Genomic DNA, 26719 nt, shown 5'->3' with positions numbered 1-26719 from the left:
ATATATGATGCACTTTGTTAAAGTAGGAAAAGTGGAGAAATAAGCTGCAGTTGCTTTAAAGGGTTCTAATTTCTATTTCACAGATTTTACAGGAACATGTAAATGAGTAGCTATAAAGTTAATTTTCCACCAGCTCTACTGTGTCACATAAAACCCCTTCCAAAGGCCCCTATCTTGGTCAGGAAGTGTTAGCTGATTATCTCATATCAAGCCAAAGCAAGCAGTCAGTGCACTTTAATTGTCCTCTTGGCTGAAGAAGCAGGAAATGTATTGCTACACGTTTATCTTCCTGATACTTGGTTCCCTGAATCACCCCTTATATTTTGTTTGCATTTCAATGTTTCAAGAAGTCTGCAAGTTTGCTCCTTAACTGGCTTCGCTAATGGGTCAGACTTCAGTAAGAGACTAACTTGTGAGGTGGTTCAGCCATTTGGAAACAGCCCTGTGAATGTGCTGTGAAGGGGGCCTGGGTGGTATCTCACACTTCTAGGAGTGCAACTGGGGAAACTAAGCAAAGGGCTCCATTACATTTTGCTGCAGAATTGCCTTGAGATATTTTGGCTTTTCTGAGCCAATGACTGGACTGAACAGAAAAGGAAAGATAGCTGGAGCCTCCTTTGCCAAAGGCATAGTTACAAAGCAAGTGTTTTTAACAGCGGAGCTTGGAAACTGATTTCCCCTGAACTAATTAGCTTGGGAATGGGGAGCAGAAGATCATGTGAAGATAGGCAGCTGTTATTCTGTGGGGTGTTCTCAAGTGTAACAAGGTAGGGGGTGGGATTGGTAGAAATGTGTATTTGTTTCATCTAAAGATGATGGGGTGGATTCTGCCATGGCACACAGAGGCACAATGCCCATGCCGTGAACAAGTGAATGCTAAGGTTGGATTTGGCCAGATATTGTCAAATACACCATGTAAAGTCCTCCTTTTGTTGGAAACCTTTTAATTCTCCTGGAGCCAGACTCTCTTTTAGATGAATCTGCCCCCTCTTGTATTTTGGAATGAGGAGGCAGACGTTCTGTGTGGTGTTTGGCAGCTCTAGGCTAGTGATGGTCACTGCTAGGTGAGATCAGGTGCGAGCTCGCTGATCCACAGGTAACTGGGCAGGGGGTAGGGGGGAGCAATGGGGGGCAGAGCCTGTTGGAGAACATGGAGAAAGTGCTCATTATTCTCCATGCTGGATGGGAGCAGCCTAGGGATTGCAGCATCAATGGTTGTTGAAAATGCTTTTGACCATGTGGAGGTCACATGCCTGATCAAATTGCTGAGGTTAGGGGACTTGTCTGTTCAATGGATTAAGGCTGTGTGCTTCGCTGCTGGGCTGTGGGCTAGCACTAAAGGACTCATGTCCTTCTCCCCCATCCTACACGTACACATCTTTAAATTGACCAGGAGGTAGTTATGAATCTTGATTTTGACAGAGTGCATTGGAAATAAGGCGTGGCTTTGTGCCTGTGGAAGGCCTGGTTACCAAGTTTCTGGAGGGCAAAAGGCTGTCCAAGCTATACAAGTACATGCCAGAGGCTATAGAGGAACCATTGCCCATGATTAAAGTTTAACTGAAATAGAAAAAGAGCATCCTGGGAGTATTTCTCTGGGCTCAAATTTGGGAGGAGGCCCTGAAACTGTTCGGGACATCCAGAATACAGGCTTCTTCACAGAAGCTGACACCCTAAATATGATAGCCAATTATCCGTCATTTACAGACCTTAACTTGAAGGAGGCTCAATGAGCACAGTTCCTTCAGTGGTGCTGCAGCCAGGACACAGAACAATGGGAGAGAATTGCTGACCGGGTGAGCAAGGAGCTGGAAGGTTAGTTATGTGTGATTTCTCCCCTGCAGTTTCCTATCCAGTGGAACAAAGATCCTCTATCACCATTTCCTGTGGCCAGAGTATGCAGTCTCTGCGGGGAGGTTGATGGTAATGCTTAGCCAGAAGGTGTGGAAGTCTGCCGCAATAGTTCAGAAATTGGGAAAATAAAGTTTGAGACTCAGAATTTCCGTTATTCTTTTAGAGACTAGTTGGACCACAATTCTAAGTAATTGAATCTGAACTCCAGCTGCCCTCAGTGTACTTCATCAGATGTGATCAGCCGCAAATGCAGTGATAATCAGCTCATCATGCCCTAGGAGGCTCTGTGATGCTAAAGATGCTTTATTGCAGTGAAACTTAAAAACAAAGTCCCTGACCATTATGTTCATTAAAGATCCCATGACAGTTTTAGTAAGAGTCAGAGTATTCTGGGCAAACATAAACTCTGGTGATTAAGTTCTGCCATCTTAAATTCCTCGTGCAGTTTCATTTAGATATGTTTTTCTACTTCCTGTCCTAAACTGTTAAGGAGCTGCTGCTTTCTACCCTGGAGGTGCCTCTCCCTTGTGAATGAAATGACCTCTGTGCTGAGTATGGACATTTACTCCGAGATGAAGGGAGTTGGATAAATGTGAGTTGAAGATACAGTGTTGTGCTGTATCCTGTAATGCACAGTCATTACCAATATGCGAGCTTTCCCTAAAATACCCTAAGCGTGCAAGTTTTGTGCCCACTGTGCACCACTGCCTAAGGCATGATGTCAAAATGAGCCTGTCAGGGAACGTTATGTAATTGGGTTATGCTGCCAGCTGTGAGCATCCGTTCAATAACATGCGTTTTGTCTTGAGGTCAAAGACGAAGTATTTTTAAAAGACTTAAACTGCTTTTTTTTATATTTGGGGCCATAAGGAGACAGGTTTTGAAATGATCAGAAAGTGCCGCAAATTGTCTCTTTAAACAATTGAAATGTAATTGCAGTGTGTCTGCAGCCTTGTCCTTGTGAGTAACTTTTTGAAACAGCAGTAAATATTTTTCTTTAAAATGTGAATGGCCGTGTGGGTCAGTGGTTAGAGCCGAGGACTGTAAGTCAGGAGAAACTGGGGTAAAAGTACTGAGTTGCTGTGTTTCTGTAGTTTAAGCAACTGGCCCTCTGTGCCTCAGTTTCCCCACCTGCAATGTGGGCGGGAGGGTCCTATTTACCCAGTTTGTAAAATACTTTGAGATGTACGGATAAAGGCCCTATACGAGGAGGGCAAAGTAGCATAAATATCAGAGGAACTACAGAACTTGGACCCGCAGGTCCTCACACTTGTAAACAATGGGACACATACTGCTCGCCCTCTGGTGTAGATCTGAAATAGCTCCGCTGACTTGAACTTGCTGGAATTTTCCTGGATTTGCCCTGTTGTGACTTTAGAGAGGATGCCAGCCACCATGTCACAAGGTTCTTTGCCATGAGGGTTGGAGAACCCCTGCTTTCCTGACAGAGAAGGTTATCAATTGTAATACATGACATGGCAACATCTTCACAGCGGGGCTCTCAAAGCATTTTACAGACACTAGTGAATATCGCCTCACACCTCTGAGGGCAGGGTCATATTCTTGTCCCCCAATAACAGACTGGGAAGCTGGGACACAGAGAGATGAGTGAATTTCCTGAGGCTGGAGGTCCGTGACAGAGCTGGGTATAGAACCCAAATTTCCTGACACCCTCAAAACCCTCCCTGCCCCTCAAATGTCACTTGGACTCTGAGCATTGTATTTAGTCCAGAGCCTGAAGTGACTCCTCTTGGAAAGGGACAGAACTGGTGAGAATTTGGTGTGTGTGGGCGGGTGGTTTTGTTTTCTGCCTGGTGTGTTTCCTAGTTGAGAGGGGCAGGCAGGGCAAAAAACGTACAGAAGCAGCTTCTTCCTTTGGTTAACCCAGTGGTACTTGCTTGATGTAAGCATGTGATGATGGTTCATGCCTGTAAAAAAACCCTTGACAATTAGTCAAGGATTTGTAAGATGCCTTCTTCAGCGACTTTGGTTGTGACCAGCTGCGAACAAACAACAATACTAAACTGTCTGAAAGGCTTCATTTTACGAGTATCTCAGTTACTCATGCTTCACCCTGTAAAAGAACGAAGCAAACTTTGGTAGCCATACTGTAAGCAAGGAAAGACTTAAATTGATGCTTTTCTTATAGCTACATTGCTGTATTGGTATGCAGTGTATGGTTATGAAAAACAAATCGTCATCAGTCAATGTGACACTTTTTATCTAGTGATGTCCGAATGAATTTGGCGTTTATTTGGAGCCCCGTTGTTTGGCTTTGCATTTTCTGATCTGTGCTGTGTTGCTTCCAGAGTGTGCAAAGGAAAAAAAAAGTCTGTAGGAGGGGAAATGATTAAACAAGCTTCAGCTGTTTTTTCCCCCTTTGAATAGCCCTCTTTCATCAGGATATGTTAGGACAAGTGCTTTTTCAAGCCAGGATATCAGTGGAAGACAGTGTTCTCTAAAAGTCATCCAGTTCCTGGGTAGCATCAACGGACAAGAGATTTCTCTGCTCCTCACAGAATATGCGGTCTATCTTTCTTTTCTTTTTTTTTTCTAAGGGTTTAGAAGCAAAAGGATGTGAGTTTAACAGTTGGTTATGAATCTTTTTGGTTTTATTGACTTCTGCCTGTCTCTTGGGCCAGCACAGTGCTTCTGCTGTTCAAAGAAATCCAGTCCAAATTAGTATGTACATGCCACTTGTTTTTATTCTGCTACCAAATGTCGCTCACTTGAGCATTGCCAGGGCTGCTCAGGCTCAGCAGGTTAGGGTTTGTTGTGTAGTGGGGGGTGGGATATTGGTTTTTGTTTTTTTTTAAAGACATATTTTACTGAAACACCTGAAAAATCCTCTGTCTCTTGCAGAGATAATGGTAACTGAGATCTGGAAATGAGTTCTGTTGCTTTTATCAAAATAATATGATTTAGAAATGTGCTCCTTTTTAAGAACCAATGTAGAAATGAGTTGGAATATTCTTTTTTTTTTCTTTTGTTTTCATTTGTTAGCTGTATTCCGGAACAGTTGCTTGAAATGTTAGAAAGTACAGAAAAATCTCTTTTGCAGGAAGCCCATGTTCTTAGAGTGTATCTTTGGGATAGTGTTGGGCAGCATTCGCATTATAATAAAATTTCTAAAATAAGAGCTTTCACAAAGGGGAGCTTTGACATGTTGATGTATTGGATCGCTGGATATTTGAAATCCACTATCAAAAAGGGTTATGTGGGGACATGAGAGCAGTTAGTGGTAGGGAAATATGAACTGTGTGCTTTTCAGAGAGCTGTCTTTTGTGAGGCTGGGGCCATGTCCGATAAATGTGCATGATTTTTTTTTTTTAACTTCTTGTGTTCAGTGAGTTGTTTGACTTCTCCACCTTCATTTTCATGTAGATGAATACATGGCCACAAAAATCATCTCAGGCGGGTTGCCCTTTTACTATGATTTCACACTGGTCCCGAAATGTGGGATGATCTCATAAACATTAGATAATGCAACATTCTCATTTCCCTGCAACTGGAAATTCTCCTCTTTATTGTAAGAGATGTATTGACTGTCATCACTACAGCAGAGGGAAATATCAGACAAAGATGACCCACCCGAGCTATGGTTACTAGTGTGGGGACAGAATCCTGTCTTCATCAGTTTATCTTTGTCTCAAATAGAGATTTCACAGTCATTGTTTTATCAGGGGTAAATATATTGTACTGTGTACATTTCCCATTTTCCAAAGGGAAATGTAAAGGAATTTGATTTGGAGACTGTTTCCCAAGTTTCTCGAGACAGGGCTGCCGCTAAGTATTTAGCTGTGGGTTATTTTAACTGTTCTTTCCTCTTATGTACAACTGGAGGAGGATGAGTTACAGTCAGAAGCATGACTATAAAGGTGGTACATTCCTTAGCAGATCTGCTCCCAGAACGTATTCAGAGTCAGAGCTGTTCATGTTAGTGATGCTATTCTTATATAACTCTCTACCCTTTTGACTACTTTACTCTCCCATTAGTGCAGCAGAACCAACGCAGTTATGGGAGAGAGAGCTGGATTCTTCTGTGGTGCACACATGATGAATGGAATTAACTAAATTCCAGTTGCAGAGCCTCTTCCTGGTGGTGTACAAGTCAAAAAGATCACAGCTTGAGTTTCAGATCCTAGGCACAATTTACATGTCTCCCAGTTAGAAAAAACTGTCTCCCAGTTAGAAAAAACTTTGTTTTACTAGTAAACTGAACGAGTGTGAAATAGAGTCACTGTAAGAGAGTAAATGTAGAAATGCTGTTTTCAGTCACTTCTCAGAGTATGACCATGCCGTAAGGCTCTCACTTACTGTTCTAAGAAACATAACCTTGGAAACCTTGAGTGACAGAATTTTCACTAACTTTCAAACCAATCAAAAATTAAGATTTAAACCTGATTGAACTAGCCTGGGCAGCCCCAATGCACCTGGAAAGAAGGGATGGAGACACCACTGTATTCCCAGAGAGGGGAGAAGCGGAATGCCGTAATTCCATGTCTTTCACTTGGAAGTCCTCGCTTAGAATTGAGCAACAGAGTGTGAGCTCCTCCCTGGGACAAAGACCCAAAATAAGGCCAAGGAAAAAGATAGGGCAGATAGTTCAGGGAGCTTTGACCTGCGTGGGGTTGATTTCTGTAGCATAAATAATTTCCTCCAGTCACAGTCTCACAATGCAGTGTTTTAGCTTCGTAGATAATTGACAATAATAAAGAAAGATGAGAACCCCAGGTTCTGTGGTATGCGATGGAGGCAAATTTGGGTCTAAAATGAGGGACCTGCCTTGTAAAGATCATTACTTGATGTCTCGATCCTTAGAAGAAATGCAATGTAAGCAGTAACATCGGTAACCAAAAACTAGCTTTGTAGATGCTGATTTTCAGTGTTGTGGGAAATGCTAACTTTAGAAATGGACACTGACACAAATGGCAAATGCTCACCAGTACATCATGATAACATGTAATTAGACTTGAGCTGACCCTTACTGTAACTACTGATTTTGTTAGTTATGTTCTCAGATCCATGTTCCTCTCAGTCTTGGGGAAATAGCCTCGCACCTTTGCACATATCGGAGCCTGGCCTGCTGTCAGTGGAAGCTTTACGTGCATGAGGACTGTAGGATCAGGCTCCCAGGAAGCAAAAAGTCATTCTTTACTCGTTGCACAGATTGTGAGGGTTCCAAGCAGTTCTGTTTGACTTGTACGGTTTTCATGTAAAAAGGATTTTTTTTTTGCCTTCTTGTAACTTAAAAAAATGATGTATAATTTCAGTTTCTTGATTTTTTTTTTTTTCCATTCCTAAGAAATGTGTGCCGTGGAAACAATGACTGGTTCAGCACTTTACATAGTACCACTTTACATTAGTACCACACCATCTTAGTGGCAGAGTTCTTGCAATTGCTGTTTTTAATTTGTAGAGTTTCTTAATCAAATGATGTTGTATAATTACTTGGAAATTTACTTCCAGCTCTGTAAGAGCGCATGCAAATAACTCCTTTAGTGACCAAGCATTGTAATCCTGTTGAAAAATGACATACCCTCCAGATGTAACTCCTAAGTTTTGTAATGTTGGACGTTATACCCCGTAATGTCTGAAGCTTGGGACTTTCCATCTAAATGTATCCTGACCTTGAGAGTGTTTTGCTGATCTTTTTCTTAGGTTGATTTCCTGTGTCTTTTGTTTTCCAGCTTAAGTGAGAGCTTTTTCATGGTGAAAGGAGCAGCGCTTTTCTTACAACAGGGAAACAGTCCACAAGGCCAGCGGAGTCTGCAGCATCCTCACAAGAATGCAGGTTATTGATTAAATCCCTTATTGAAATACTTTCTTGCATTTGCTTATGTTGTGCACAGTGACAGCCGAATAGCGCGAGCACGAAAGTGGGGGTCTCCCCCTCGGCATTAGAGTGTGGGCCATTGTGTAAACCACTGAGTACAACTAGATTTCCACCCCACTTATGATGAAAGAAGTTGAATTGGAACATATGAATGCCGTGTCCCTGTTTAAATTTCTGTAATTCTCTTGTAATTGTCACTCACTGAAGTAGAAAGTGGTCCTCTATGAACATCATGAAAAGAAAAGGAGTACTTGTGGCACCTTAGAGACTAACCAATTTATTTGAGCATAAGCTTTCGTGAGCTACAGCTCACTTCATCGGATGCATCGGAAGTGAGCTGTAGCTCACGAAAGCTTATGCTCAGATAAATTGGTTAGTCTCTAAGGTGCCACAAGTACTCCTTTTCTTTTTGCGAATACAGACTAACACGGCTACAACTCTGAAACCTATGAACATCATAATATTCAGCACCGTGTCCTTTAGTCTAGGGCCTTTGAGGAAAATCTGCTGAGCCATATGATGCTCTTTTGAATGCCATTCATGTTTTCTGCCTTCTTGTGAGAAGAAATGTCTATTTTTTCCACTTTACTAATTTGACTAAACCTGCTTTGCGTTCCCCTCTCTTTGTATAGCAAAAAGATTAACCCATTGCACTGGGCTGTTCCCTTTTCTTGATCAGTGGTTTTATCATCTGTTCTGTGGGCACTGAAGCCTTGGTTCAGTAAGGTCTTGTCAGCTGACCAGTACGAGGGCGCTGTAGCCTAGTGGCCAGAGCGGGAGACAGGCATAGTGGCTGGAGTCAGAGCCGTAGTCAGTCGCCGGAGTCAGAATCAAAACTGGAGATCAGGCACTGGATACCGGAGATCAGGAACTGGATACCGGAGCCAGGTGGTTGAGTCAGAGTCCCTAGTCAGGAGCCAGAGCCAGGGGTTAGAACCAGAGATCAGGAACTCGAGAGAGCGGGGAGGGGCTCAAGGCAGGGACAGGACAGAGACAAGGCTGGATGCAAGGCAGGAGCAGCAGGAACAAGCTAGGATAGGAGCAGGCACAGCGGCAGGTGTGAGCGTTGAGAAGCCAGGGAGCTGCTGCTGTGGTTGGCTTAAGAACCAGGCTATCAGGCAGCTGCTGCAGGCCAGCTGTATTGATGAGGGTGCCTGGAGACTAGCTCTGTTGCAGGCCCTGATTCCTGACAGGTCCGTAAGCACGGGCCTAATTTTAAGTGCATGAGTAATCCTTTTGAAATCGAATATAGTGCTTAAAATTAGACACAAGCCTTGCTGACTCAGGGCCTGAGATGGAAATCCTGTTGATTCTGTTATTAAATTTTTGTATACCAGGTAAGAGATTTTATCCCATCCAAACATCCTAACCCAAATAAATCCGTAGTTATTATGTTTAAAGAAGTAATTTTTAGTTAAATCAATTAATTTTGTTGTTCCTACCTTGAAAAAATAGCTCATCAGTAATGGTTTGTATATTTTTATGCTATGTTATAACCTTGACTTTTAATAAGAACTATAACCGGAGTGCTAGAGGGAATGCATGATAGATGTATAATAAAAAGCAACAACAACAAAACAACCCCACTCCCTTCTGCCGATTTGTCCACTCTAGTGTTTGTCACTGGGCTGTTGAAAATAGCCAGTTTTAACAAATACCCTTTGAAATAAAAATAATTGACTCTGTTGTTGTAGATGGAAAATGGAAAAAAAGCTAATTGCAGAATTATGTCATGCAAGTGAAAACGGGTCATGGGCAAGGATTACCAGAACTGCATTTTACTCTCTCTTTACTGTCTTTGATGTGTAACCAATCTGAGCCAGGCGCAGGGACCAACTCACATAAGGGTTTGAGTAGGCAGAATGAAGACTTTTCCACAGCGCATACAGTCTCCAAATGAACCATGGGGGTAACACAGTACTGAATGGAATTGTGGAGCTTCATTTGCAGATCCGCATGCTGCCTTTGGCATTGCGTCCTTAGGATTCAACCTAAAAGGATCATAGCATTTACCAGCGGCTCAGACTAACCAATCCAGTGGCCAATGCCTGATGTTTCAGGGGATGGCAGCCCCTTTACCCTGTTAATTCAGCTGGCCAGTTTTGGAGGGCGGGAGAAGAATGGCTTCTGGCCCCATTTACATCATATTTATTCAATGGAGACTAAGAAAATGCAAGGTTACTGCTTAGTGAGGTTCATACCACAAAAGACAGGTGACTAGCCCGCTTCAAGCTGCTTTAGTGTGAAGCAGTCTGTAGTGCTTTCGGCTAAGGAATAATTGTTGAAATCGAGAAATAGACCAGGAATAGTTAGCAGAAATCCCCACACCTCAGGGTTCTTTTGAAGCCTTCACTTAATATTTTGGTTATTGTAGCCTTACATAAACCCCATTTTCCTGTGATGTCCAGCTTAATCAAAACAGACACAAGAACAGTCTAAAGAACACAGTTCAGGCCCCACTCTTGCAAAGATCTCCAAGTGAGTGCAGAGGTGAGGAGCTCCTTGTGGGATCGGGGCCTAGGATGTACATGACCCAAAGCCCTTGCCTCTTAGCTCCATATATTTCATTTCTTGGCTTTAGGCAGGAAATTCTAATTTAGATGCTACATCTAGACATTGTTCTTAAAATGTTATACATGTTTATGAGTTTATATAGATTCTGGTTGTTTCCAGTGTGCTAAAAGGGAGAGAAGAGACAGCAGAGAATTTAAATTAAAAGTATATTAAGACTGATAAGAATACACAGGGTTAAAGAGAATGAGCCCCACTCGCCCTGTATTTTTATGCCTTCTGTCTTTGACAGCTTTGGAATAAGTGGTTAGCTTAAAAAAAAAATCGCCATCAGGGCGCGTTGCGTGAAGGAGCATGTGGGAAAGGCACAGTGTGGTACTGTATGTCTGCTGCTTAGTAAACACTCCAGAATAACAAAGAGCATGTTTGAATGCCAACCCTGGCTTTTGGTTTCTCAGACCGTCAGCAATTCATATGCCCTGCAAGTATCCTATGGGAGGAACTGTATCTTGTATAGAAAGTTATGCTTGCGTTATCACATTATTAGACAGAGTCTCATTGTATTTTCACATGTATGACTTAATCCTATAACCCAGTGGTTCTCAAACTTTTGTAGTGGTGACCCCTTTCATACAGCAAGCCTCTGAGTGTGACCCCCTAATAAATTAAAAAATCCTTTTTTATATATTTAACACCATTATAAATGCTGGAGGCAAAGTGGGGTGGAGGCTGACAGCTCGCAACCCCCCAGGTAATAACCTGGTGACCCCCTCGGGGTCCCGACCCCCTGTTTGAGAACCCCTGCTATAACCCATTTGTACCAAACAGGAATGTGTCTGCTTCTGTAGATTCCAAGTATGCTGTTGCATGAATGACAGGTTTCAGAGGAGCAGCCGTGTGAGTCTGTATTCACAAAAGAAAAGGAGGACTTGTGGCACCTTAGAGACTAACCAATTTATTTGAGCATGAGCTTTCGTGAGCTACAGCTCACTTCATCGGATGCATTCAGTGGAAAATACAGTGAGGAGATTTATATACAGAGAGAACATGAAACAATGGGTGTTACCATACACACTATAACAAGAGTGATCACTTAAGGTGAGCTATTACCAGCAGGAGAGCGGAGGGAGGGGAGGGGGGGAGACACCTTTTGTAGTGATGGTCAAGGTGGGCCATTTCCAGCATTTGACAAGAACATCTGAGGAACAGTGGGGGGTGGAGGAGGGGGAAATTAACATGGGGAAATAGTTTTACTTTGTGTAATGACCCATCCACTCCCAGTCTCTATTCAAGCCTAAGTTAATTGTATCCAGTTTGCAAATTAATTCCAATTCAGCAGTCTCTCGTTGGAGTCTGTTTCTGAAGTTTTTTGTTGAAGAATTGCCATTTTTAGGTCTATAATCGAGTGACCAGAGAGATTGAAGTGTTCTCCAACTGGTTTTTGAATGTTAATTTTCTTGACGTCTGATTTGTGTCCATTTACTCTTTTACGTAGAGACTGTCCAGTTTGACCAGTGTACATGGCAGAGGGGCATTGCTGGCACATGATGGCATATATCACATTGGTAGATGTGCAGGTGAACGAAATGGACTTTACAAAAACTAGACAAGCCATTTACAACACATACTTTGCTTCTCTACAAAAGAAAAAGGACACTAAACTGTCTAAACTACTACATGCCACAAGGGGCCACAACAGTAGTTCCCTTAACCTGCCCAGCAATATTGTTAATCTATCCAACTATACTCTTAGCCCAGCAGAAGAATCTCTCCTATCTCGGGGCCTCTCCTTCTGCCCCTCCACCCCCATGAACATGATACAGTTCTGTGGTGATCTAGAATCCCATTTACGACATCTCCGACTCAAGGAATATTTCCAACACACCTCTGAACAACATACTAACCCACAGAGAGCTTCCTACCAAGACTACAAAAAGAAGGATTCTGGGTGGACTCCTCCTGAAGGTCGAAACAACAGACTGGACTTCTACATAGAGTGCTTCCACCGACGTGCACGGGCTGAAATTGTGGAAAAGCAGCATCACTTGCCCCATAACCTCAGCCGTGCAGAACAAAATGCCATCCACAGCCTCAGAAACAACTCTGACATCATAATCAAAAAGGCTGACAAAGGAGGTGCTGTTGTCATCATGAATAGGTTGGAATATGAACAAGGGGCTGCTAGGCAGCTCTCCAACACCACTTTCTACAAGCCATTACGCTCTGATCCCACTGAGGGTTACCAAAAGAAACTACACCATTTGCTCAAGAGACTCCCTGAAAAAGCATAAGAACAAATCCGCACAGACACACCCCTGGAACCCTGACCTGGGGTATTCTATCTGCTACCCAAGATCCATAAACCTGGAAATCCTGGATGCCCCATCATCTCAGGGATTGGCACCCTGACAGCAGGATTGTCTGACTATGTAGACTCCCTCCTCAGGCCCTACAATACCAGCTCTCCCAGCTATCTTTGAGACACCACTGACTTCCTGAGGAAATTACAATCCATCGGTGATCTTCCTGAAAACACCATCCTGGCCACTATGGATGTAGAAGCCCTCTACACCAACATTCCACACAAAGATGGATACGAGCCGTCAGGAACAGTATTCCCGATAACGTCACGGCAAACCTGGTGGCTGAACTTTGTGACTTTGTTCTCACTCATAACTATTTCACATTTGGGGACAATGTATACCTTCAAATCAGCAGCACTGCTATGGGTACCCGCATGGCCCCACAGTATGCCAACATTTTTATGGCTGACTTAGAGCAACGCTTCCTCAGCTCTTGTCCCATAATGCCCCTACTCTACTTGCGCTACATTGATGACATCTTCATCATCTGGACCCATGGAAGCAAAGCCATTGGGGAATTCCACCACGATTTCAACAATTTCCATCCCACCATCAACCTCAGGCTGGACCAGTCCACACAAGAGATCCACTTCCTGGACACTACTGTGCTAATAAGCGATGGTCACATAAACACCACCCTATTACCAGAAACCTACTGACCTCTATTCTACCTACATGCCTCCAGCTTTCACCCAGACCACACCACACAATCCATTGTCTACAGCCAAGCTCTACGATACAACAGCATTTGCTCCAACCCCTCAGACAGAGACAAACGCCTACAAGATCTCTATCAAGCATTCTTACAACTACAATACCCACCTGCTGAAGTGAAGAAAGAGATTGACAGAGCCAGAAGAGTACCCAGAAGTCACCTACTACAGGACAGGCCCAACAAAGAAAATAACAGAACACCACTAGCCGTCACCTTCAGCCCCCAACTAAAACCTCTCCAACGCATCATCAAGGACCTATCCTGAAGGACGACCCATCACTCTCACAGATCTTGGGAGTCAGACCAGTCCTTGCCTACAGACAGCCCCCCAATCTGAAGCAAATACTCACCAGCAACCACACAACAGAACCACTAACCCAGGAACCTATCCTTGGAACAAAGCCCGTTGCCAACTGTGTCCACATATCTATTCGGGTGACACCATCATAGGGCCTAATCACATCAGCCACACTATCAGAGGCTCGTTCACCTGCACATCTACCAATGTGATATATGCCATCATGTGCCAGCAATGCCCCTCTGCCATGTACATTGGTCAAACTGGACAGTCTCTACGTAAAAGAATAAATGGACACAAATCAGATGTCAAGAATTATAACATTCAAAAACCAGTCGGAGAACACTTCAATCTCTCTGGTCACTCGATTACAGACCTAAAAGTGGCAATTCTTCAACAAAAAAACTTCAAAAACAGACTCCAACGAGAGACTGCTGAATTGGAATTAATTTGCAAACTGGATACAATTAACTTAGGCTTAAATAGAGACTGGGAGTGGATGGGTCATTACACAAAGTAAAACTATTTCCCCATGTTTATTTCCCCCTCCTCCACCCCCCACTGTTCCTCAGATGTTCTTGTCAACTGCTGGAAATGGCCCACCTTGACCATCACTACAAAAGGTGTGTCCCTCCCTACCCCCCCTCCGCTCTCCTGCTGGTAATAGCTCACCTTAAGTGATCACTCTTGTTATAGTGTGTATGGTAACACCCATTGTTTCATGTTCTCTATGTATATAAATCTCCTCACTGTATTTTTCACTGAATGCATCCGATGAAGCGAGCTGCAGCTCATGAAAGCTTATGCTCAAATAAATTTGTTAGTCTCTAAGGTGCCACAAGTCCTCCTTTTCTTATTGCATGAATGGTACTAACTGCGTTAGGGTAAAATGTTACTGTAACCTCAGCTGGGTCAAGTCCTGCAGCCTTCACACATGCAAACTCCTATTGTGTTCAAAAGGAAAATGGCCTGAGTTAGGCCCACAGACTCAGGCCCATTGTCTTGTATGAAATTCACAAATTTATTTATTTTTTATAGCCTTAATCTTTCAGGAATCTCTTGTTTCCCCATTATCCCCTCCCTCCCAATCCCTTGCCCACAAATCTTACTGTTCAGTGCAGGATGTGGTAGCTATGAGACAAATCTTGTTGGTTATAATTTGAACCAGTGGCAGAGGCATTCCTTATGTATCTAATGCCTGCCAAATGCCAAAATGTCCAGGTCCCATGACAGACTAATTAGTCTGGTATCCAGGGAAACTCAATTCTGTCGTTATCATCTTAAGAATGCTCTGAGAGTCTGAGGCTTGAATGGCTTCCCAAATTTTCTCTAGTTACAGGAATTTAAGTTTCTCTATACATCAGGAGGACATGCAGAGCTTAGTGCACTAAGTAGGGACCATGGCAACATCTGTTGATTATTTCCCAATCATCTCTGTAGGTGACTTGCCCCAGCACCTTCAAGTGATGATCAACCTTCTGCGCTGTGAGGACAGAATCAAATTGGTAAGAGGGTCTGCCGTTTCTGCCCTTCTTTCAGCCGGAGGAGTCTGAAATAGCTCTATAAAATAGCACCATGATCACTGGTATTTCTAACAGGGCCACGCTTCCCTTTTAAAGAAGGTAAAGAATCTTTTATTAAAACCCTGCCTGTTTGAGTAATGCAGACAGCCACACATGTAGAGGATATGAAATGTCACATCAGAAGGGAAAGGCCTCGTGAATTACCCGAGGTAGGGTCACTGCGACACTGCAGTGTAAAAATCATAAAAGGTAACGATGGAAGTACCTTAGTACCTTCCTATACCCCAGTCCAATGCAAGATTGGTACTTTTATCAACTTTCCTACTTAACCTACATTTTTAAAAAATCCCAGTTTATTTTCCCCTCAGACTTCATCTTTTAACAAGTTTCAGAATGGACACTGGTAATCTAGGCAAAGAAACTGCACTTCCACTGTGCCCCTTCCCTCCCCTCCCCTCCTATAGGCTTTTGGTTAAACTAGTGGCTAAATGTGTGCAGAGAGCGGATGGACTGTGTCTTCCTATGTGTTTCTGCAGCAGCTAACGCCACAGAGCCCTATGCTGACTGGGGCCTTTGGGCCTGACTGCAACACAAATAATGAACTCTAACATTAATGGCAATAATGGTCATTGACAGCAGGTTTGCAGAGCTGTGTTGCCCTGTTTTAGGCTGTACGCTTGGAAAGCATGTGGACAGACCGAGTCAGATACATGGTGGTCGTGTATAGCAGTGGGCGGCAAGACACAGAAGAAAACATTTTACTGGGAGTGGACTTTTCCAGCAAAGAAAGGTACGTCTGGGAGACTTCTTGTGTGCCACGGTGTTGCTTGAACAGGACATTCTCTCTGTTGTACTATAAAGTCACCTGATTCCCATAAAGATGAAGGACCTGATGTTGTAAAGGCCTTCAACTCTTCGGCTGCATTGCAGCCCTGCAAACAGTTCAGGGCAAAGTACTGTGTGCACAGTCCTTTCATAGCACTGTGGCATCTGACTGATCTGCAGCCAGTTAAGGTAGCTAGATGTCTAATGGCCCCAAAATGTGTCTGCAGCTACTTAGAGCTGCAAAACTGAAGGCCACTTTTTCAAATCAGGCCCAAAATGTTGTTAATGTCCTGGAGCTGGACAGTGATGGATCTGCTTTAATTTCTAAATAGCATAAAGCTCCTGCAAAGAATAAACAAACCCAAAGTGCTGAGAGATTAGGGATTTATGTCTAGCTTTTCCCAAATTTGAGTTCTGTGTTCTGTCTGGGATACAGACCCATCTCCTGATAAGAGTGTTTACTATTTCCAAAGCCCCATAAAATATTAAGTAACCCTCAGAATCCTTGTGTTCTCCTCATTTTATAGATGAAGAAACAGAGGCAGAGAAGTCATTACTTGCCCAAGGACACAGGCGGAATGTGTGGTAGAGAGTCAGGACTTCTAGGCTCCTAGTTCTGTATTCAGACCACTAGCCCTCTGTCATATTACACTTGACTATACTCAAGGAATAGCCAAAATGTAGGGTTTTTTTAAACGTTTTCCCTTGTCTTCTAATAAATCAGAGTGGATTTTTCTGTACTATAAGTGAAGAGGGTAGATATGTGTTAGGAGGGAGTATATATACTAATATAATATACAGTAAGAAAATGTTTTCATTGACAGTAAACCCACTGGCTGTTCCTGGCTATGAAGTTCGTTCTTACTTGCTTTGGTGCTATACTTCCCACTGTTGTTAAGTGCTGTCAGAGGGGTAGAGGAGCTCCTAACCCAGCACTACAGAATGGAACATTAGTCTGCATTATAGAAAGTCTAGGAATGTTTGCTACATCTTGTCCAAAACTAAGATGGACTGATTTTGAAATAATTTCTACTGGTGGTTACTAGTGCAAAATGAGGGGGTAACCTGGGAAATAGCCCTGGCAGATATCCCAGAGCAGCCCAGAACTCTGGGTAGGGCATTCTCTTCATTTACAATGATCCCTGCGAGACTAAGGAAGCTGACAGAGCTGCACATGTAGAAAAGATCATCAAAGAAAGAAGGCTCACGAGGCAGGGACATGTATATCGTATGAGAGATGGGAGCCATGCTCCGCAAGCATTGCATTGGGTGCCCAAGAGAGGGAAGAGAAAGCGAGGAAGGCCAAAGGAGAACAGGCAGAAGACAGTGACAAGATGGTATTGAATGTGTTGGCATCACGTGGGAAGAAGTACCACAGCTAATGAGTGACCATCCTCAGTGGAGGAACTGGTGTGCCCCATGTGTCAAAGGCACAGGAGGGACTCAGGACCTTATGTCTTTGTAGATTAGATTAAAGAAAACCTTTCAGTACAAACCAGTGTCCATCAGTAATGGCAGTTTTACCCAAGCAGCCCTGGATCCTGTGTTGAGGCTGGAATGAGAGTCCTTGGCTATCGCCATTCTGAGTTACTAGCGTGGGGCTTTTGTACTGATACACACGTTTTCTTGGAAGGCTCTGAAGTGCGCACTGCCCACATGTGCCCTGAAATTAGCCGGTTGGCTAATTTGGTCTGTTGTATCAATGGTTATGATTTTAAAAAAATAATCATTCTGAATTCTTTACAGACTGGCTGATGCATACATGCTCATTTCCTTTAAAAGTTTAATATCTTGGCAGCTTAATTATTTACTAGTTGAAAGCGTCTGGTCCGCATCATGGTCTAGTTTTCTTGACAGATTTCTTCTCTCGTACAGAAGTACTTTTTTGGATTAGATAAACTCATAAAACCCCCTTCACCCCTTACTCCAGTCAAAGTGATTCAATGAAAACCCCACAAACAGCCCATTAACTTCCCCAAGGTACAAACTTTGCCTTGTCCTTGAACCCCATGCTGCCACCACCAAGTGTCTTACACAAAGACCAGGGAAAGAGCCCACTTGGAGACGTCTTCCCCCAAAATATCCCCCCAAGCCCTACACCCCCTTTCCTCGGGAAGGCTTGATAAGAATCCTCACCAATTTATACAGGTGAACACAGACCCAACCATTGGATCTTAAGAACAATGAAAAATCAATCAGGTTCTTAAAAGAAGAATTTTAATTAAAGAAAAGGTAAAAGAATCACCTCTGTAAAATCAGGATGGAAAATACTTTACAGGGTATCCAGATTCAAAACACAGAGGATCCCTCTCTGGGCAAAACCTTAAAGTTACAGAAAACAGGAATAAACCTCCCTCTTAACACAGGGAAAATTCACATAAAACAAAAGAGAAACTAATCCGCCTTCCCTGGTTTACCTATACTGGTTGCAATATTGGAGACTTGGATTAGGATGGGGTGGAGAACATGGATTTCTGTCTGGCCTCTCTCAGTCCCAAGAGAGAACAACCACGTAAACAAAGAGCACAAACAAGCCCCCCCTCCCCCCCAAGATTTGAAAGTATCTTGTTCCCTTATTGGTCCTTTGGGTCAGGTGCCAGCCAGGTTAGCTGAGCTTCTTAACCCTTTACAGGTAACGGGACGTTGCCTCTGGCCAGGAGGGATTTTATAGCACTGTATACAGAAAGGTGTTTACCCTTCTCTTTATATTTATGACAATAGTATTCAAAATCTACTCGGAATTAACAGTAGAAAGTAACCTTATTGTGTCCTGCATTTGAACTTCTTATACCAATAGCATTGAATGCTGTCACTTCTTTCCTTTTCCATGGTAGTAAAAGCTGCACTATTGGGATGGTCCTGCGCCTGTGGAGTGATACCAAGATACATCTTGATGGAGATGGGTACGAAACAAAAACATTTTAATGTCTAGAAGGATGAATTTGAGTGTCAGAGAGCGCAAGAGCCTAATAGCTCAGGTTAGAGCTCAGAGGATATTAGGGTTGATTTATTTTGCCCTGTTAGAGGGCTGTTTTAAGAGTCTCTTTCATTTTTACACTTAAGGAGAATTCAAATTTAGGTTCTTTCACCCAGTCTATTTAATTGATCATTTATTTTTGCTTATTGCTATCCTTGTGCTATCTGATAGAATGTGTTAGATCTTCTTAGTGATTTCTTAAAGTAAACAAATATGCAATATTTTAATTAATTGCAGTGCGCTTGGGCAAACTTTTCCCTTCACAGTCTTGTTTGCAAGGACATTAAGAGCTGTGTTAGACAATCAGGTTGCATAAATTCCCATTTCTGATTCTAGTGAACTGTCAATGCCAGCCCACACGTACTGCAATGGCCATGATTTGTTTTGCCTTGCAGCATGGGCGTTACTGTCTTAGCAGGAAAACAGTGGTGGTTTGCTGAATGGAGCATCTAACGCAAAAGGGGGCATTGTGTGACTTTTTCTTCTCTCTCTGTTAGTGGATTTAGCGTGAGCACTGCAGGGAAGATGCATATCTTCAAACCAGTTTCCGTACAAGCTATGTGGTACGTATGTTGCTGATTTAGTTTTACTAAAAAAAAAAAAAGAAAGATGATCATTTATGTTAGCTTTTTTTAAAAACAAACCAACCTGCATTTAGCGTTTTGCATAGCTGTTATTTAGTACCTTTAGAAAAAAATTCCATTTGTGGAAAGCAGGTTGTCTCAGCAGGTAAATATGCTGAAAGGAGTAATGAGCGAGCTGTACCATTTTCCTGACGGGAAATTACATGCTGCTGTTCTAGTGTAAGCACTGAGGGAAATTCCATGAATAAGATGATTAAATATGAGAACTGAGTTGAACGTGGAATTAATCAGGCTGCAGACCCCATACTGGCTCTCTGTATTCTTGTAACTATCTTAAGAGGGCATCTCAGGAGCTCTTGCCAGTCTCACGGAAATTCCAGTGCTCTTTGTTGCTGCAGTGTTGCCCTGGAGTTCCTGCTGCCTGATAACTTTCCATGAAGCCCAGGGTTTCACTTTGCAGCTTTTGATTATGTTGGCTGAGCTTTTATAATCACACCCACCCGTGTACAGACATCCCAAAACAGCAAAATGGGGATATTTGAATATCGTGAAATCCCTGACTGCTATGACCACAGATTGCCTTTAATGGTGGTGATTTTTAAGGGACTTGTTCTGATATGTAACAAATTGCATATATTTTAGCACATACTTTATGTGGGCTGCACTGAAGTTTATGAAATCTGAGCTCTTGTAACATTTAATAGGGAAATGATGTGGATATGGAAAAAGATGTAATTTTAGGGATTATTTGGTACACAAACAAACAAACCCCTTGTTACTGCCATTTTAAAACTCTGCCCCTCCGGTTAGCAGCTTCAGATGTGGTTAATGTGTTCAGTGTAATAACATCTACAGAACTGAGAGATTTTTTTTAAAGTTAAATGCTATAATTTGCAAAAACAAATTACCCAATCTGGGCTCTGTTCTCGGTGTGTGCCAGGGGCTAGGAATGCTGTTAAATGTGCTTTTCGACTCCTTGGTAGAGGTGGTTTGAAGTGTCCACATTCTTACATTTTTTGTCTGAGTTTTTAAGTTAGCTAATGATTAAGACCCAGCAGGACCCAAGTGGTGCATAGTCCTTGTGCTGGTCTCTTGCATGGGGTGAATTTCGTCGTATGTTCAGTTGGTTACCAGATCACAAGAGGGCATCCAAACCATACTGTTTAGAGTTTTGTGACTCCTCTATCTGAAATCGGAAAAAGCAAACCTTCTGCTGTCAAAAAACCAAACCAAACCAAAGTTGGAACAAAGTTGAAAATAAGTCTCCGCTGAAAATCTCTAGGGCCCTGGCTTCTGTGTGCTCCTACTCCCCATGATGCTCACATTCTCCCCTTCTTTGCTTTTGAAATTTGCAGGTCTGCCCTGCAGATCCTCCACAAAGCTTGTGAGGTCGCACGGAGGTACAATTACTTCCCAGGTGGAATGGCCCTGGTCTGGGCCACATACTATGAAAGCTGCATCAGTTCGGACCAGAGTTGCATCAATGAGTGGAACACGATGCAGGACCTGGAGTCGACACGCCCTGATTCTCCAGCATTGTTTGTTGACAAGTCAGTTCTGAGTTTTATTTTGAATGTCTTCGTTCACTTCATAAATCCCACATTTTCCCTTTCATTTCTCCAATAGTTTGATCTCCTTTTGGTTCATACATATTTTTGTGAAGTTTTCCTCTGTCATCAGTGTCAGTTTAACTTGAGTCTTTCCCATCCCTTCTCCATGTAAGAGTATCATTATACAGAGAGAGCATCGCTGAGGCCTTCTGCCCCAGTGGATAGTTCTGCCTGTCTGGATAGTTCCTTTAATTTTCCTTTGCAGGCCAACTGAGGGGGAAAGAACAGAGCGGTTCATTAAAGCCAAACTCCGAAGTATCATGATGAGCAAAGACCTGGAAAATGTGACCTCCAAGGAAGTAAGCAAAACCGACCATTTGCTGGCCTGTGACCACTCGGTTCCTGTTGTTGTCCAGAGTATGGGAGGTAGCACTGGATAAGGGTCAGAGAGGACTGGGAGTCAGGACCCTCAGGATATATATTTCCACTGTGCTTACAAGATTCACTCCATGTCCTGGGATAAGATTTCTGTTCTCTGCCCCTCAGTTTTCCCATCTGTAAAATAGGATATCATCAATCTCACAGTGGGCTTTTAGAGTCCTTACAACAAGTGATTGAAATACTCCGATGGGAGATCCTATCGGAGCCCAAGGTATAAGGAAACCTGGAAACTGACCCACAATGTACCCTGAGTGTGAACTTGCCTGGAGCTTTGTGCAGTGGTAAAAGCCATACAAACTGGTTGCCAACATTTCTTCTTAGGCTGCCCGGAAAATGCTCAGATTCTTCTGTTTTATTAGAGTTACTCACATGCAGTGTTATAATGTAGAAAGCTGTGGTAGGTTTGGCTTTTAAAGGGAGGGGATAAAGAGGAAAATCTATACACCTTAAAAATGTTCTTACCTTCCAACTTAAAAGTGAGAAACTTTAAAAGATCTAATTCCCTTTTCACAATGATGCTGCTGTTTTTCACTTCTTGTTTCTAGGGGGTTTGCTTTTGTTTCTTCAGAGCTAGCACAGTGCAGGGTGTTGAGCACTTCAGGGGAATGCTTCATAGTGAAAAATACCAGAACAGTTTTTTGTTCATATTGGGTTTTGCATGAAGCTTTATTTACAAAGCCTGAATCTGGGGCCTCACGTGACCTTTTACTGAGGTTATTTGTCTCTGAAAGCATTTACATACTTCTCTGTGGACTGTAGTCTCTCTCTTTCTCTAATGCATGTATGTATAATTTATTGGCACTCTCCTTTTAAAAGTGGACAATCATTCTGCACAGCCCACTATCTAGGTGGTATGCTATCATTTGCTAAGTGGCATACTTTGTCATTTTCTGCCCCACAGATACGAAATGAACTGGAGAAGCAGATGAATTGCAACTTGAAAGAATTCAAGGAATTTATAGACAATGAAATGCTGCTTATCCTGGGGCAGATGGACAAACCATCTCTAATTTTTGATCATCTGTATCTGGTAAGCCACGGAGTCAGAAGCTATGCTATCTGAGCCTTCATTCTGAACACACAGGGCTGCACTGATGGGCTGGCAAGAGGGACAGGGTGCCTTCCTGATCCTTTCTCTCCCTGTGAGTGAATGTGCTGCATCAGTGGTCCTCTCCTGGCCAGCTCAGCTCAGGAGCAGCACACATCATGGGCCTGGCGTGGTGGAGGGTCCTGTATGTGGTGACGTGCTGTGGGGGGATGTTTGTTTCACCTGGCCTTTGAAGAGAAGTAAAGGAGCTGAGGAGCAGACTGACGTACGGGGGCGCACATAACACATGTAATGTTGGATGAGGACCTGCTTCTAGGCAGGAGGGTGATTTGGCTGAATGACATTTTGCTTTTGTAATTGTAGATAAATGGCAGGGGCTAGAGTCTTAGTATGGGAGCTTCTTATTCTAATGAATAAAAGAAAATAAATAAGAGGTTGCCAGTGGTTGATACAGTACATGGGAAAACAGCCTTCCCCCACGTCCTGAGAACTGCTCTGAGGAAGTGCTTCGTCTTTCCCTTTTCACCATTTCTTCCCACTGCTGTGACTTTGCCATGTGCACAATAACCTGTTACCCTGCTTTGGAAGGAAGTAGATTTAATAAGATGGTGTTCCTGCCCTGATGTTGGTGCTCCTGCTTGTAGGGTGCACTGTGCACAGGAAAGGCTGCCTTTTATGGATTTCTTTCACATTTCTAGGAATAGGAGTCATTTTTCGTTAAGACGGGATAAGGACCTAGATCATGACACAGTCCAAATGTACCAGTTATGTGCCCTCTATTTTTGCCTTGCTGAATCAAAGGTAATGATAATACACTAAGAGAGTCAAAGTGCCTACCATGTAGATAATCAATGGCTCCATGTCTAGTTGATCAATGGCTCCATGTCTAGTTGGCAGCCGGTATCAAGTGGAGTGCCCCAAGGGTCGGTCCTGGGGCCGGTTTTGTTCAATATCTTCATTAATGATCTGGAGGATGGTGTGGATTGCACCCTCAGCAAGTTTGCGGATGACACTAAACTGGGAGGAGTGGTAGATACGCTGGAGGGTAGGGATAGGATACAGAGGGACCTAGACAAATTGGAGGATTGGGCCAAAAGAAATCTGATGAGGTTCAACAAGGACAAGTGCAGAGTCCTGCACTTAGGACGGAAGAATCCAATGCACCGCTACAGACCAGGGACCGAATGGCTAGGCAGCAGTTCTGCAGAGAAGGACCTAGGGGTGACAGTGGACGAGAAGCTGGATATGAGTCAGCAGTGTGCCCTTGTTGCCAAGAAGGCCAATGGCATTTTGGGGTGTATAAGTAGGGGCATTGCCAGCAGATTGAGGGACGTGATCGTTCCCCTCTATTCTACATTGGTGAGGCCTCATCTGGAGTACTGTGTCCAGTTTTGGGCCCCACACTACAAGAAGGATGTGGATAAATTGGAGAGAGTCCAGCAAAGGGCAACAAAAATGATTAGGGGACTGGAACACATGACTTATGAGGAGAGGCTGAGGGAACTGGGATTGTTCAGTCTACGGAAGAGAAGAATGAGCGGGGATTTGATAGCTGCTTTTAACTACCTGAAAGGTGGATCCAAAGAGGATGGATCTAGACTATTCTCAGTGATAGCAGATGACAGGACAAGGAGTAATGGTCTCAAGTTGCAGTGGGGGAGATTTAGGTTGGATATTAGGAAAAACTTTTTCACTAGGAGGGTGGTGAAACACAGGAATGCGTTACCTAGGGAGGTGGTGGAATCCCCTTCCTTAGAAGTTTTTAAGATCAGGCTTGACAAAGCCCTGGCTGGGATGATTTAGTTGGGATTGGTCCTGCTCTGGGCAGGGGGTTGGACTAGATGGCCTCCAGAGGTCCCTTCCAACTCTGTTATTCTATGATTCTATGTGGCTGGCTTTATATAAATCATCAGTTTGGAAGGTGATTTGCTTGTTCAGCCTATGAACAGGCTCAGAGCGGGGATGAGTCTCTTGTAATCTCTTGCCACTGGGTGGTACTCCAAACAAAACTGGAAGTTGCCATCCAGAACAAAGATTTAATTGAGACGGGAGCAATTCTGCACTTTGTAGCAGTGTCATCTTTTCCACGATAGACTCAGAGGAAATAGGCCTCTGAGGGTGAATCATATTTTAAAATCCTCTTTGTTCTCCAGGCAATGTGTTGTACATGTACCTCTGCAGTAATTTCTCCCATGGCTTTTAGGGGCCATCTCACCCACTCATCCCCAGAGCCCACACCCCCAGCCAGAGCCCTCATCCCCCACACTCCAACCATCTACCCCAGCCCTGAGCCCCCTCCCACACGCCAAACTCCTCGGCCCCACCCCCACCACATGAACTGTGTTATGTGCACCGATATGCATCACTTCCATATCGGTGCACATCACAAAATTCATTCCGCACATGGACTTAAAAAATTAGAGAGAACTCTGATAACGACCACTTTATTTTGCAGAATGTCTGATTGGTTTTCCTATGCAATTTATGATCTTGAAAAGAGGGAATGTTCATTTGTGGTGGGTTTTGTGATGTGCTAGGAACCACCCTGAGACTGTCTAACTCACTTCGTGCAAGTAAGCGAGCAGATCCAGTGCTGCTCACTACCAGCTGAGATTGGATCTGAACAGGCAACCTGGAGATGCATCCTTAGTGTCCCACATACCATCTTCTTTTCCATTCGGTCCCCTTCATAGGATCGCTCTTTGTGAACTTTCTTGATTGAAATCCTGCTTATTATTACTTTGTAATCTGGGAACGTTCCCACTGTGCTCCTAACACACTGCACGCATGTTGTCCAAACGTGCCATCTCTGTCGTTTTCTTTAAGTAATAGGCCTAACGCTTCCTCAGTTTAGAGGAGGGATGGTTTTGTGGCTAAGGCACAGCTTTGGGACTCAGGAGATCTGGGTTCTTTCCCTGGATCTGTGAAAGCTCCACTCTGTGACCTTGGGCAAGTTACTTAATCTTGTGCTTCAGTTTTAGGGATCTGTAGAATAGGAATAATAATATTCTCTGTCTCTTGCCCTTTGTCTGTCTGGCCTGTTTAGGCCTGTTCAGCCAACAATATGATGTGGTTGCAAAAAAGGCTAATATCGTTCTGGGGCATGTTAACAGGAGTGTCGTATGTAAGACCTGGGAGGTCATTGTCCCGCTCTGCTCAGCCCTGGTGAGGCCTCAGCTGGAGAACTGTGTCCAATTCTGGGTGCCGCACTCTAGGAAACGTGGACAAACTGGAGAGAGTCCAGAGGAGAGCAACAAAAATAATCAAAGGTTTAGAAACCCCGACTTGTGTGGGAAGGTTAAACAAACTGGGCCCGGTTAGTCTTGAGAAAAGAAGACTGTCAGGGAGGGGGGCCTGAGAACAATCTTCAGATATATTAAGGACTGTTGTAAAGAGGAGTGTGATCTGTTGTTCTCCAGGCTAATAGTAATGGGCTTAATCTGCAGCAAGGGAGATTTAGGTTAGATATTAGGAAGAAAATTCTGCCTATAATGGTAGTTAAGCTGCTTCCAAGGGAAGTTGTAGAATCCCCATCGCTGGAGGTTGCTTAGATCAGGTTGGACAGTGCAGCCTGAAATTACCTGAGGTGCAAAGTGCCCCGGTCACAGTTAACAGGTTCTTTCCCTTCGTGGCTACGTAAATTATGTAACAGGTGGGATTGGTGAATCACGGGAATATGAACATAAAAGTTGTATTTATCATCCAGATAAACCAAAGCATTAATGCTACTGAACAAAAAACAGATACATATAATAAGAAAGTCAGTAGTGCGGTCATACTCTCAAACTCTTGGGACCCATGAAAAATACTGCTAGAAGAAGGTAGTCAGTGGAGTACACTGTAAGTGGGAGTGACAGTACAGTTTACACCAGCCTCTAATCCTGATGTGCCCACCTAGGGTCGGGCACACACTTTTTACTCTTTCCTGTTAAAACCACGTGCTAATATATATTAGCCCAAAAGCTTCCTATGTCATAAGTCAGGTCAAGAGCCATAGCTTAACAAGGAACACCTGTCAGGGATGGTCTAAGTTTATTTGGTCCTGCCTCATCACAGGGGGCTGGACTGGATGACTTCTTGAGGTCCCTTCCAGGCCTCATTTCTATAATTCTATGGTTGTAAGCTGTTCAGGGCAGGGACTCTTTCTAGGTGTATTTTGTTTGGGACCTGTATGTGCTCTGTAATATAAATAAT

The 26719-nt window shown here is 43.4% G+C and overlaps 1 protein-coding gene across 1 annotated transcript in view; it reads left to right on the top strand.

The window, feature by feature from the left end:
* The window catches only part of SSH1 (slingshot protein phosphatase 1), a 61081-nt gene that overhangs the window by 21214 nt on the left and 13148 nt on the right, over positions 1–26719 (top strand). The window contains exons 3-10 of the mRNA XM_084648905.1: positions 7545–7648; positions 15018–15082; positions 15769–15890; positions 18760–18828; positions 19400–19465; positions 20842–21036; positions 21302–21395; positions 22379–22507. Of these exons, the coding sequence (XP_084505031.1) occupies positions 7545–7648; positions 15018–15082; positions 15769–15890; positions 18760–18828; positions 19400–19465; positions 20842–21036; positions 21302–21395; positions 22379–22507 (844 nt within the window). The remainder of the gene's footprint in view (positions 1–7544; positions 7649–15017; positions 15083–15768; positions 15891–18759; positions 18829–19399; positions 19466–20841; positions 21037–21301; positions 21396–22378; positions 22508–26719) is intronic.

The sequence above is a fragment of the Lepidochelys olivacea genome (assembly GCF_965140295.1).
Source record: "Lepidochelys olivacea isolate rLepOli2 genome assembly, chromosome: 15".
Classification (NCBI taxonomy): domain Eukaryota; kingdom Metazoa; phylum Chordata; order Testudines; family Cheloniidae; genus Lepidochelys; species Lepidochelys olivacea.
Note: the sequence above shows the minus strand (reverse complement) of the source record. Positions and strands in the feature narration are given on the sequence as shown.